The 13,916-nt window shown below is 38.5% G+C and overlaps 1 protein-coding gene across 1 annotated transcript in view; it reads left to right on the plus strand.

The window, feature by feature from the left end:
* Positions 1-24: 24 nt before the first annotated feature.
* The window catches only part of CNST (consortin, connexin sorting protein), a 28,406-nt gene continuing 14,514 nt past the window's right edge, over positions 25-13,916 (plus strand). Inside the window, exons 1-6 of the mRNA XM_083348679.1 lie at positions 25-138; positions 2,614-2,702; positions 9,017-9,091; positions 9,831-10,219; positions 12,195-12,373; positions 13,236-13,266. Of these exons, the coding sequence (XP_083204805.1) occupies positions 9,874-10,219; positions 12,195-12,373; positions 13,236-13,266 (556 nt within the window). The 5' untranslated portion in view covers positions 25-138; positions 2,614-2,702; positions 9,017-9,091; positions 9,831-9,873. The remainder of the gene's footprint in view (positions 139-2,613; positions 2,703-9,016; positions 9,092-9,830; positions 10,220-12,194; positions 12,374-13,235; positions 13,267-13,916) is intronic.

Below are 13,916 nucleotides of genomic sequence, written 5' to 3' on the forward strand. Positions count from 1 at the left end.
GGCTTGAGGTGAGAGGAGGAAAGCGACGAGGCTCCTGTCCCGAGTTTACCGCAGCCCCGGGCGGGCGGCGAGCTGGCAGGAGTGAGGTAGCCGAGCTGTTGCATCTGAAGTCTTGGTGAAGTAGAGCTGGTCCCGGCGGTAAGGGAGATCCAGAAACCGGATCGGATGGTTAGCAGGGTCGGGGGATGGCGCGAGGATCTCTTTCGCCGCTTGGGCGGAGGGGGAAAGCTGGTTATTAGCCCGGCAGGACTAGGAAGAGCCGCCGGATGTTTGCATAAGAAGAAAACATTAGGGTTGAACGTGTCCGATTCGGGTCGTCTTCACCTTCTGCCTTTCCGATCCTGCCTTGTCGGTCTGGTGTTCACTGTGGGTCAAGCCAGTCCTTGGATCTGGGTCGCATTGCCATCGTTTCGCTTGTCAACACAGATTTCCTGCTTGGGTTGGCGGGAGAGAGAGAGAGAGAGACTGGGGTTTTTTCCCCTGCAAGTAGTACTCCAAGAGTAAGGGGCAATCCACTCTGAAGCCTGGCTAAGGCGACTGTCTTATTTATTATACTTGTGACTCATTCTTTGTCCAGAGGTCATAAGGACGGCTGTTGTGGGGGTTATTACTATTTGGGCATTAGGGTTTAATTTGTTTTCAATTTCTGTATTTGTGCATTTTGATATTTATGTCACTGTTCACCACCCTGAGTCCTTAGGGAGAAGGGCAGTATACAAATCAAATAAATAAAATAAAATAATAAATAAATTATCCCAAGATCAGTACAGTATGTCTCCTGTGGGAGGATGAGATAATCTCAGTGGTCCTTTCCAATTCCACAATTTCCGTGAGTCTTATGATAATCTGTTAGTGTACAAAATTAAATCACATATTGATGGTTGCTTATTCTGATAGATCTGCAGCTCATCTACCAGTTTTCAGAAAGGTAAACAGAAAATGCAGATGCCTTTTTTAATGAAAGTAAAATAAATGAAGAAGATAATCTCTCAAGGTTTGAAGGAGATACACACACACACACACACACACACACACACAGTTGACATTGTTCAAATGCAGCGTGCACACTTTATCGTGCTGGGGTGCTTCTGTATAAATCATTTATTTGAAAACATGAACAGCATAGGTGACAGTAACAGAGACTACTATAATTCAGTCTTGAATTATACATACATTTCCTAGCTTTTGTCAATGAAGTATTGATAGAGTTCACAAAAAATCTTAAACTAAAAAGGCGATTTGCTACTTTGAAATTTAGAGTATCATGGGAACCCAAGCAGTGTTTTCAGTTTATGATGCTTTCTGCATTATGATGTGTTGATCCAGCCAATTGATTAATTTAGTAAACCATGGCACACTTGATCATAGTTTAGTGTATTTTGCAAAAAGGGTTCACAGATGTAGACCTTCCTGTGCATGCAAGTTTTCTCAAAGGTTCAGAGAAGCCCAGGCTATTTCCAGTTTTTAAAAATAAAATAAGGCACCAAGAAAAGGTGAGTGTTATTTGAATATTTTTGAAATAAAAAAGGAGATATGAAACCGTTCAGATTTATGGACCCACCAATGGCTTTCTGCTCTCTTCTAACTGATCCTTCCTTTGGGCCTAGCACAAAAACAAAAAACATTGATAGAAAAGGAAATCCCTTCCCCTTGTATCAAGCTGTACAAATGCTGTGGTTTATTGGAAGGCAGATGGAGTTTTCAATTTTTCTTCTACTAACCTCCACTGCATTGTAAACTTTGTACCTTATTAAAAGTCTGTTTCAATTACCTTGAAAATTATTCACAATCCTGTATTATTTACATTGAGGTTTTCTTTTGTTGGCAGGTCAATTTTAAGGTTAATTAAAACCAGAAATGTTTGTAGGGTGGCATTGCTAAATGGATAAATCATCTCTGAATATTGTATTTATATTCATGGTTTGTTGTAAAAATTTGGACATTATTGAACCATATCACTTATATAAATGTGCCAAATATTTGACATAGAACTTTTTTTTAATTTGAAAGTAAGGGCTTTCACATTTGATTAAGAAATAAGTTTTGTTTCAGAGTTGGCAATCTTGAGGTAGAGTATGATATGTGTCTTGGTCCTGTATGATGTATATATATTAAGGTGTATCTGCTGACTGGAGCTAACTGATTCATTTTGTATCTAACTGCATTGATGAACAATTTTAAATTTTATATTCTGAAAAAATGGATTTAAATTAACTCTGCCCTATCATCAAAACAGAAATCTCTTATGTAACAAATAGCCTCCTTAAATAAAATAATGTCATACCTTGGCACTTCTACAAAGACCTGCCCTTCTAACATTATGATTATGATCAAGATACGAGTTTTCAGTTAGTGAGGAGGAGATGAGTGATCCTTAATGCTTTGCATTCTTTCTTCCTTTTTAGATAAATTGTTTATTTAGAAAGATTTTTGCTTTCTGAAGAAGGTCAATAAAGTTACAGTAATTTATGAAGACTAAAGGCTATATCATTTTAATAAATCAAAAAGAATTGGCACTATGTTCCACTAATTCTGATCTTCTTGTGGCAGATTTCTAACTAAGGTATTTATAATTTAATGTATTAACATTTATATTTCTTACTTTTTTGGCAGATAGAATTGATGCTAGATAACTCTGCCTAAAATGATAATCTCCTTTACCCAGCAGTATGTTTAAGACGCATTTTACTTTTACAAGTATGGTAAGTGCTACTCTTTAAAATAAAAATAAATAGAAAAAGCAATTGAGAAAATTCAAACTACTTTTTAAATATAAAGAAGCATGAACATCTTATTTTTACAGAAAGAAATTGGAATTTTTACAGAAGGAAATTGGAGTACAAAGTGGTATACATAAGGCATCCTTTTCCAATTTTCCCCCCACAACCACCACCCTTTAAAGAAAGGTGATGCCTCTGGCTGGAGTATTACGACTTGGCTATTACTTTCTCACTGTTTAAGATTCTGTAGGGCAGGGGTGTCAAACTCAATTTCATTGAGGGCCACATCAGCATTGCGGTTGCCCTTGGGGGGCCAGGTGGGTATGGCCAGGGTGAGCGCGGCCTACTGGGTGGGCATGGCTGGAGTACGTATGCCCTACTGGGTGGGCATGGCCAGCTCTACATCATTTGCATCAAGGGTGCCTATGGGGGCCTGGGCAGAAGTGGGACAGATTTGAGGGTCTCTGGCAGAAGGAGATGGGACCAGGGCAAGTGCCAAGGCAGCAGGGGGGCATTCCCTCACTGTTTCCAGGATGGCTTTGCGGGCCACATGAAACCACTTCGTGGGCTAGATCTGGCCCCTGGGCCTTGTGTTTGACATGTCTGCTGTAGGGATATAGATATGGATACACACACAAACACACACACTAGTTAAATATTGAGCATGTGTTGGGTGTGTTTGCTTTAAATTTTGTTAGTCAATTTTAAGGTTTGTCAGAACAGTACAACAGGGTAAAACTCAAGTAAACAAATACATAAATAACAACTTTCAAATCAGAGTAAAAAAATACAGAGTATCTTTTATCCATTAAAACAGAGGTCCCCGGTCCATGGACTGGTACCGGTCCGCGCAAACAAGCAAAGCCCCATCCATGGGATGCAGGCAACACATGAAACCACACCCCCTCCATTACATGGAAAAATCTCTCCCCACAGAACCAGTCTCTGGCGCCTAAAAGGTTGGGGGCTTCTGCACTAAAAGATCCGATTGACAGAAGAAGGAAGGAGATATCTATCATATTTCCCCCTCATTTATAGTACTCTGCTTTACTCTGAATTGTCTATGACAGATTTTATATTGGAGGGGGGTGGTGGTAAAAGAACTGAGGAGGAAATTAGTGTAAAGTTGTATGCGTTCTTCCATTGTAGGTGCACAAGCAGGAAAAAGGGTGAGATATATCCAATAAAACATGGCTAATTAGGTGGTTTCATTTACAAGCCAGCATTTCAAATGAAGTAATTAAAGGAATTTTTAATGTAGATTAATAAAAATAAACTAACGGTACTTAGTTTATATATATTGATTTATATACCGCCCTTTCCCGAAGGACTCAGGGCGGTTTACAGGGTATTTAAAACAAGAAATAGTAAATTTTTTTAAAAAATTAGAAATTACATCAATCCCTGAAAAAAGTAAAAACCCCAATTAAATTAAAATTAAAATTCTCAGCCTGGGCCAGAGAGCTCGAAGAGCCAGGTCTTCAGGTCCCGGCGGAATGAACGGAGGTCGGGGGCAGTCCTGAGCTCCATGGGGAGCTGGTTCCAGAGGGTAGGCGCACCCACTGAGAAGGCCCTCCCCCTAGGTGTTATCCGCCGGCAATCTTTTACCGGCGGCACCCTGAGAAGACCCTCCCTGTGGGAGCGCACTGGATGAAGGGAACTTGATGCTGGCAGCAGGTGTTCCCTCAGATATCCCGGACCCAAGCCATTTAGGGCTTTATAGGTCATCACCAGCACCTTTAATCTCACCCGGAGGGCAACCGGGAGCCAATGCAGCTCGTGGAGTAGAGGTGTTACATGGGAGTATCAGGAAACCCCCATCACAACTCGCGCGGCCGCATTCTGAGTGGTCCTCAAGGGCAGCCCCATGTAGAGAGCGTTGCACTAGTCTAAACGGGAGGTCATGAGCGCATGAGTGACTGTGCGTAGGGCATCTTGGTCCAGGTAGGGTCGTAACTGGCGCACCAGGCAAACCTGGGCAAAAGCCCCCCTGGTCGCGGCTCCTTTATGGTCTTCAAAATCGAGCCGGGAGTCAAGGAGGACGCCCAAGTTGCAAGCCCTATCACCAGGGGGTAACACCTCACCCCCCCATCGTTAGAGGTGGAATGGTCTGGTTAACCCAAGATGCCGATATGCACAGCCACTCAGTCTTGGCAGGATTGAGACGAAGCCTGTTTCTCCCCATCCAGACCTGGACCGCCTCCAGGCAACGGGACATCACAACGAGGGCATCGCTGGGTTGGTTCGGGGTGGAAAGAAAAAGTTGGGTATCATCAGTGTACTGATGATACCCTACCCCGAAACCACGAATGATCTCACCCAGCAGCTTCATGTAGATGTTGAACAGGAGGGGCGAGAGAACCGACCCCTGAGGAACCCACAAACGAGAGGCACAAATTTACCCAGGCTCAAAATTTAAGAGAAAATTTTTATAAAATGTTTTATAGATGGCATCTGGATCCCAAGAAGCTGTCCAATATATATCCTAATGTACAGTCTAAATGCTGGAGGTGTGGTAGTTTAGAAGCTACCTATTTTCACATGTGGTAGACTTGTAGAAATATAAAAGCTTTTTGGATTAAAATTTGGTGGAACATTCAAAAGATTTTTAAGAGAAAGATAAAGTTCTCCCCGCAATTGTTTTTATTGGGCATTGTTGTAGATTGTGATGTTAAAGAAACTAACTTGATGTTGAACATGATAATGGCAGCACGGTTACTGGTGGGACAATATTGGAAGAAGGATAGTTTGCCCACTGTAGAAGAATGGGTGTTTAAAGTTTCGAATCTTGCAGAAATGTCTAAGATTTCTGCTTATCTGAAGGATCATTCACAGGAAAGATATATTTCAGTTTGGAGGAGATGGATAAATTATATTCAGAACAAATATGGGACTAAAAAGTTCCATTTAGCTTATGAGTAGATTTTAGTGGGATATTGTTATTGGTACGTTGTTTGTAGTTATGTTAAAAGAGAGTTAGAGCGCATTATGAATTTGATTAATTGTATATTATGCATAATTTTTATTTAGAATCTATAATCCTGTATTTAGCTCTGGGAAGTGGGAGGGGGAAGTGGGTGGGTTTGGGGTGGGAGGGATTTGGGGATATATTGTAAAATTTTGTTTTTGTAAAACTCTTTAATAAAAAAAAATAAGCTACATGTGCAATAGATTGTAGTGTAATACAAATACTATTAGATAAATAAGTTAATATGTTTATTTCCCAGATAATTGAACATTTCCCTTTTTATATCTCTTTTAAACAAAAAAAATCACCTGTTTTTCCACCTGTTCTTTCTTTTCACTGCTTGTCTGTACCTCATTTTGATGCTAATACTTGGAAACCTTTTTTGCCCCCCTGTATGGGAGCAGGGACAGAAGAAGAGTGGATAATCACATCATAGAGGGAATTAATATTTCCATTCTAATTCAGCTAAATATTTACAAGAATAGAAATAGATAGATAATCTTTATTGTCATTTTTTTCCTGTGAACGCAATGGCACATATTAAAAATGAAATTTTTGATTGCAGAGGTCAAAAGTAACTCTACATATCAACTGTAAATATTAGTGATAGTTATAGTCTTATATGTATTCAAGTGCATACGTTACATGCAGTTCAGTTTATTATTTTGACCAGCTAATAATTGGCTGTAAAAATATACCTCAGATTGTGAAACAAAATGTTGATGAAAGGTTTTACAGGTTTCAGTCTTTTTCCTGAAGATTTGTAGTTATCCCCACAGGACGATATGCTACAAACCTTGGTACACAAGTCATAGAGGCATAAGCTTCTCTTATTTTTGGTTCATTTTTCTTCTAAACTATATATGTCACAGTGTACCATTTTCACCAATACTAAACAAGAGTTAAGGTTTTAATCACTGGAGGTTTGGATGATATTGGAAGGTTATATTTGGACTGCAGACATTTGTACAGGCTGGGCCTAGGTGCTTTTCATAGAAAAATAAATCCAGCACATTTAGAATGTAATTGTTTTGAACACATTTGATAGATCCAGTGCTATTTGGACATATCTTTCACACTACAGATAGTCCTTGACTTACAACTATTCTTTTAGTGTCCATTTGAAGTTACAATAGCACTGAAAAAAGTGAGTTATGACCACTGCAGCATCCCTAGGGTCACGTGATCAGAATTTGGGTGCTTGGCAGGAACGTAGAACATAGAATGACAAACTTTTGTCAAATGAAACCTATTTTTAGATAGATTATTTGTAAAATATGGATACAGCCAAATATCCCAGCTTTTAGATTATATATATTCCTGACAAAGAATATCTCTCAGGAAGGAAAAAGTGTTTTTCTTCACAAGTTCTAAGTTATTGGAATTATTAAAATCACTTTTGCCAAAGTTAAAAAATTCAAGTAGTCAGTAAACAACTCATAACCTCTTGGATCATCCTTTCAGAAATATTTTCTGACCAGATTCTTCAATGCCTTCACAGTAACAGAACTTCTAATTTATTGCCTTCACTGGAAATACTGACATGCATTCGGTATTCAGTCTGAATCCTTAGGTTGTTAAAGAAATATTACTACAAAATAACTATCATAATAAATCAGTAATGGGTAATTGGTTTAGCATTTCATTGTTGCTTATACGTTTCCAAAATTGATATTTGCCCCAAGACTTTTATTAAAGACACTTTACTGAATAATGTGTACTTCTTGCTTCTGTGGCAAGTTCTTAAAGAGATGGGCGTACCAGACCTTCTTATTTGTCTCTTGAGAAACCTATATGTGGGCCAAGAAGCAACAGTGAGAACTGGACACGGAACCACTGATTGGTTCAAAATTGGGAAAGGAGTCCTGCAAGGCTGTATACTGTCGTCCTGCCTGTTTAACTTATATGCAGAGCACATCATGAGAAAGGCAGGGCTAGATGAATCAAAAGTTGGAATTAAGATTGCCAGAAGAAATATCAACAACCTAAGATATGCAGATGATACCACTCTAATGGCAGAAAGTGAAGAAGAACTTGTGGGTGAAGAAGGAGAGTGCAAAAGTTCAGTTGAAACTTAACATTAAGAAAATCAAGATCATGGCATCTGGCCCTCTCAATTCCTGGCAAATAGATGGGGAAGAAATGGAGGTAGTGACCGATTTTATTTTCCTGGGCTCCAAGATCACTGCAGATGGGGATTGTAACCAAGAAATTAAAAGACTCTTGCTCCTCGGAAGGAAAGCCATGGCAAATCTAGACAGCACACTAAAAAGCAGAGACATCACCCTGTCAACAAAAGTGCGTATAGTCAAGGCTGTGGTCTTCCCAGTTGCAATGTATGGCAGTGAAAGCTGGACCATAAGAAAGGCTGAGCGCCAAAGAATTGAAGCCTTTGAACTCTGGTGCTGGAGAAGACTCCTGCGAGTCCCTTGGACTGCAAGGTGATCAAACTGGTCAGTCCTAGAGGAGATCAACCCTGATTGCTCTCTAGAAGGCCATATCCTGAAGCTAAAACTCAAATACTTTGGCCACCTAATGAGAAGGAAGGACTCACTGGAGAAGAGCCTAATGCTGGGAAAGATTGAGGACAATAGAAGAAGGGGACGACAGAGAATGAGGTGGCTGGATGGAGTCACTGAAGCAGTAGGCGTGAGCTTAAATGGACTCCAGAAGATGGTAGAGGAGAGGAAGGCCTGGAGGAACGTTGTCCATAGGGTCGCAATGGGTCAGACACGACTTCGCAGCTAACAACAACAACAACTTGCTTCTTTGATCTTACCCAGCAATGTGGGGCTTGATAATTAATTTTTGTTTTGAAAACTATAACAGAAACTTTTAACTTGTGTGATCATTAAAACAGAGTCTCTTTCAAACGTTTTTTCCCTGTTCCTTGACAGCTACCAATGAATTCACCTTCCATCTCTTGACTGTTTATGTCAACTTTCCATTATTTTCCCAGCCTCCCACAGTGTCTCACATCTAGTATGACTCTGTGCATGTTGCTGTAATGTTATGTTTTTATAACTATACTGGCCTACCTTGTCTGGGCTTGGCAGCTAAACAGGATGTGGCCTGGTTGCTACTTAGATGAGAAATCCATCAGGAAATGCCAGAGCTGTAGGCTAGGTAGGGAAGTTGAAAAAAACATTGCAGAACAAGGCAGTGACAAACCATTTCTGTATTGTCAGGAAAACAACATGGACATGTCTAGGTACTCACCAGGAGCTAAATTTGACTCAAGTAAATTTACATTTTATGAATCAAAAAGAAGCACAATTTAACAACCTGGAACAAACCAATAGCAAATCCATTCTGTCTTTTTGCTCAGAAAACATATGGAATATCCATGAAGTTACCAAGACTTGAGCTGAACTCAAAGGAAACTTGATTTTACCGGCAGCAGGTAATTTAACTCTTATTACTGTACTTTCCTATTTCTGAACTTAAAAGGTTGGGAACTTGATAGTCAATAAATGAACAATCTTCTCCTATTTATGACTGGAAGTATTTTCACTATGAAATTAGTGACTTTAATTTGGAAATAGTTCCAATCGTATCTCTTTATCATAGTGAAAATAATTTAATCTTCAAATTTATAATGGGTTCCATTATTTCAACCACAGATGCTCACTTCTACAGTCCTATTGGATTTCATCTTTGAAAGGCAAATATTTAAGTATTTCTACTTAATTTTCCCCCATTTTAGAAAGAACATGAAAGTTACATTATAGAAGATGTGGAGTTTAAAGTTTACAAAGTGTGTCTCAGATGAATAATTAATTGCTTAATGTAAGAACTAGCAAGGCAGTTTTACTAATTATAATGTAAGCTTTTCTTTGTTTAGACAACTTGTTAAATATTAGATTCTCAATTAGTGTTTGGGTTTGGCTAATTACAACATTCTAACTTTCACAAATGCACATCTGTAGATACATGAATTTTAAGCCATTGTCTTTGAAATAACTATACTTTTAAAAGAAAAAGCTATTTCATATTTATAAAATCTGATGATTTTGTTTCACAACTATGAAATGCTACTTATCTATAATGGTAGAAAGCTAACTCCATTCTACAATCTTAGCAAAGCTTGGTAGTGAAGATATATTATTAACATCTCCATTGTTTTGGGTTGTTTTTTTTAGTGCTGAGAGTTATTTGGACAAAGTGGAAATAAAGTTCATTATAATGGATGATAGGGAATCTCCTACAAATGATCTTCATTTAAATTTACAAGATGTACTTCATACTGACATACATGAAGAAAGGATCAAAAGTTGCTTGGCTTCTTCTCCAGATGAAAATGAAAATCAGTGTAATAGTAGGAAGCATAATACTCTGAAAAACTCTCATAACACAATGGGAAGAGTTGAGCAGGACAGTATCAATAATAATGAGGACAGCGGAGACAATACATCTTGCTTCCAAGAAGATGAAAGTGATAGGCCATGTAAAAGTTTGAAATCAGATATGCCACAGAAGCTTGGTTCTGAAAAAAAGAATCCAAGAAAAACCAAGAGTCCTAACAGGAAAGGCAAGTGGTTTCCTAAATACACATGTATTGATGGTATAGGTTTGCTCAATTTCCTGGGAACTATTTTGTATTTGTACATTTGACTACACTTGGCAAAAATGCTTCAAATTTTCTTTTAGAAATTTCTATCTAAAGTCATATAGAGGATTGATGAAAGCAACAACAATCTCAACTTTCTCAGAATCTAACTTCACAAACCAGATTTACAGCTCATCCTCCTGCCTCCCAAGCTCATTCCCACAAATCATTACAAGCTGCCACCCAAATTCAATCCGCATTATGCATTCTCCTCTTATTCCAGTCAGTTCCCACTCTCACTCGGGCCAGTAGATGTCTAAAAACCCTAATTACTATCAAGGCAAAGGCGTGCAGAACCCTCCATCTCTCCCAAGGGAGAGCAACTGCTTCACCATGACTCCACACACCCAATTCATCTTTATCCATAGAACCACCATGTCCATGATCTTAACAGTTCTCAATCACTGGTCCCAAGCTCATGGAATAAAAGGGCAGGTCCCATTGTAGATAAACGGTGGGTTAAAGAATAGAACAGAAAAGAGGTATTGTAGCTAGTCGGGTCCTCCGGGGTTCTACCTTAGGGTCGGTGCTTTTTAACACATTTATAAATTACTTGGAAGTGGACATGACTAGTAAAATAGTCAGGTTTGCCGATGCCACTAAATTGTTCAGAGTGGGAAAAACAATAAGAGACTGTGAAGAACGCCAAAGGGATTTCTGCAAATTAGGAGAGCGGGGACCAAAATAGCAAATGTCATTCAGCAAGAGCAAGTGTAAAGTGATGCACGTTGGTGTTAAAAATCCTAACTATCCCTACAAACTAATGAGACCAGAGCTAATAGTGACATATGGGGAAAGAGATCTTGAAGTAATGGTAAACAGTCTAATGAAATTGAGACAATGTGTATCCACTGTAAAAAAAAAGGGTAAACAGTGTGTTAGGGATAATAATAAACAGTATTGAAAATAGAGATGCTTGTATCACAATACTAGATCTGCTTGATCCCCACCTAGTGCTTAGCTCTCATCTGTGGCTCCAAGTAGCTGTACACGTGCAGTAGCCAGACCCCAGTAAACTGTCTGGGCAGATGGGCCAAACCAGGTGAAAGCAGCTAACAAATCTTCAACTCTTGGTGAGATAGAGGATTCGTCTATCCTAGCAAGTGAAGTCTAGCCCTGGCAGATTTGTTAGAGAAGACTGGTCAATGAGTCAAGGAGGCAAGTCCAGCAGGCACTGTGGAGCACAAGACACTTAGATATCCTTGTCACTGCAGCAGGACAGGTCTCCAGCTGTAATGATTCATCGGGCCACTGGATTAAGGTCTCTTCTGCCAAAAGATTGGGATTGCCCCAGTGCAACAGCTGATCCACTTAGAGCTCCATCACACACAGGTTTCTGTTGTGCCATTTATCTTCAACAATTCATCTGCAAATCACATCAGTCCAAACCTAATTCATTAGCACTTCCAGACTAGGACTGCAAAGCCACCTTTCTGTCCAAGTGTAGCAATTCTTTACCATTCAAGTAGAGCTGATATGCACAACATCGCGTCTTCTTTGAATCTGAAGGATGACCATATTTACATACATACATGAGGCTTTTTTGCCCCACACTCACCACTATAGCCCTTATCAATCATCTCCTGTGGGGCATAGAATCTGCAGGAAAAACGTGGATTTACTGCATGAACCGCATTGGAGAGGGGGACACACAAAACACTCAGGAGGCAATGAGAAAGAAAGATTTCATCTCCCACTCTGACTTTTTGTGTCATATCTACATTGTCCTGGGAAACTTTGACCATTTAAAATAACTTCAGGGGTTGAGAGGAGACAAAAGTTTCTGTCAGCAGATCTATGTTTGTGTCTAATTTGAAATAATCTGGGGTACTGTATATTTTTCTGACATTACTGTTCTTAAAAGAAAAGCCAATTATTTCTTTTAACATTCCTGCAGCCAAACAAGAGAAAGCTGACTTTACAGCAGTATCTTATGTGCAAGGGGCAGATGGAAACAAGACAAATTCAAACCATCCTCTGAAAGAACCAGCTCAAACTTTACAATTAATTTTCTCTCTTCTTCAAGGAGAATTTAAGCAAATGGATTCAAGTGTACTTCCCCTCTTCCTGCATCAGGTAGTAAGAAGATGTTGATTATCTTTTTTTTTTCATATTGTTGATGTTGATATTCTTTATCATGTTAATTTCAAAATTTATAAGTAAAATCTCTGCACGTAATTTTAAATATTGTCTTATTAGAATTTGAATCTATTGCTCAGGGGCGATTCGTTTGTTCTGTACTGAAGTTTTCCATTTCATTTCACATCACTTCTGTTAACAGAATCAAGTGGCAGATATCAGCTCTACCTGAATGCTAAAGAATTGTTACACTTCCTAAGAGATCAGGCATAGGTAACCTGCTACTCCTATGCACTTTCATTTGTGCTTTCCAAGCTCCCTGCCGTCCTTGCTGTTTTTAAAAAGCTTTGTAATTCAGTTAATAAGAGCAGCCGGCATGCTGCAAAGTATCAAACTCTTGTATAATATTTATCTATAGTTAAGCTGCACAAAGATCCCACAGAGATAACAAAACATACTAAGGGTTTAGTTCAAAACGTGATAAATTGATCTTTTGTAACTATGTGAGTATGGTAGCTTTGTGTGAGTGAGTACTTTATACAGTCTCAGTGGTCCAAATATGCCTGTAGTTCAAAATAATACCCATGTAATACAAAAGCAAAGTGTGCTGCATTAAAGGAAACAGTACTTTGGTTAGGTGCAGTGTGATACATAAGGCAGTGCTCGTCTGAATGTCCTTATTGACTATATCTGGCATTTGTTTTTGTTTTTGTTTTACTGTGTAAGGTATCTTAATAGTTCAGTTTGGTTTTTCAAGCTTGTATAATTTTATTAGTATATCATTAATTTTATGTCCCCTACAGGCAGAAATAACGTATAATAAAAATATTTTTAAAAAGTTTTTTTTCTTTCTTTGCAGATTGCTGAAACTTATTTTCAAGATGGAGAATGTATCCTTTTTAAAAAATACAACATTGAATGTGGACCGATATCAAAATACAAACATATAGCTGTGGACTTTCAACTACAGTTCAATAAAACAAAAATTCTTCTTACAGCTATGCTTATTTTGATTTATTAATGCTGGGGGAGATAAATAACTACTAATTTTCTGAAATATATGTAAGCATGGTATTCAAGAAGGCATAATGTTAAAATTCATTGTATGTTTAGAAAGTGTTTCATATTTAATGATTTGAACCTTTGTTCATTGTGGTAGTAAGATTTTTTTTTGCTGCACTTCTTATCACACTAATTCCACCGAATACAATACTTTCTCTTGCATTTAAATTCCCAGGCCATATAATTAATCATTCTATATCCTGCTCTATATCTCAACACATATATGTGATTTATATGTATTCAAAGCCTTTATCTTGGAGATTTTTGTCAGAAAGGTTGCTCCATTGCACATGCTCAAAAGTTTGCCCCTTACCATCTCCTCACTTTTTTGATTGTCATAGAAGTATGTTTTAAGAGTCCTCTCTGCACTTCTTGGAAGGGTAAAACTAAGGACTTTATTCATTCCTGTTGACTCTCTGTCAAGTAATTTTCTTTCAGTTGAAAGTCAGAGCCAATGTTGATTCTTCACACCCAAAGG

This window comes from Vipera ursinii, assembly GCF_947247035.1.
Source record: "Vipera ursinii genome assembly, chromosome: 1".
NCBI classification, from domain to species: domain Eukaryota; kingdom Metazoa; phylum Chordata; class Lepidosauria; order Squamata; family Viperidae; genus Vipera; species Vipera ursinii.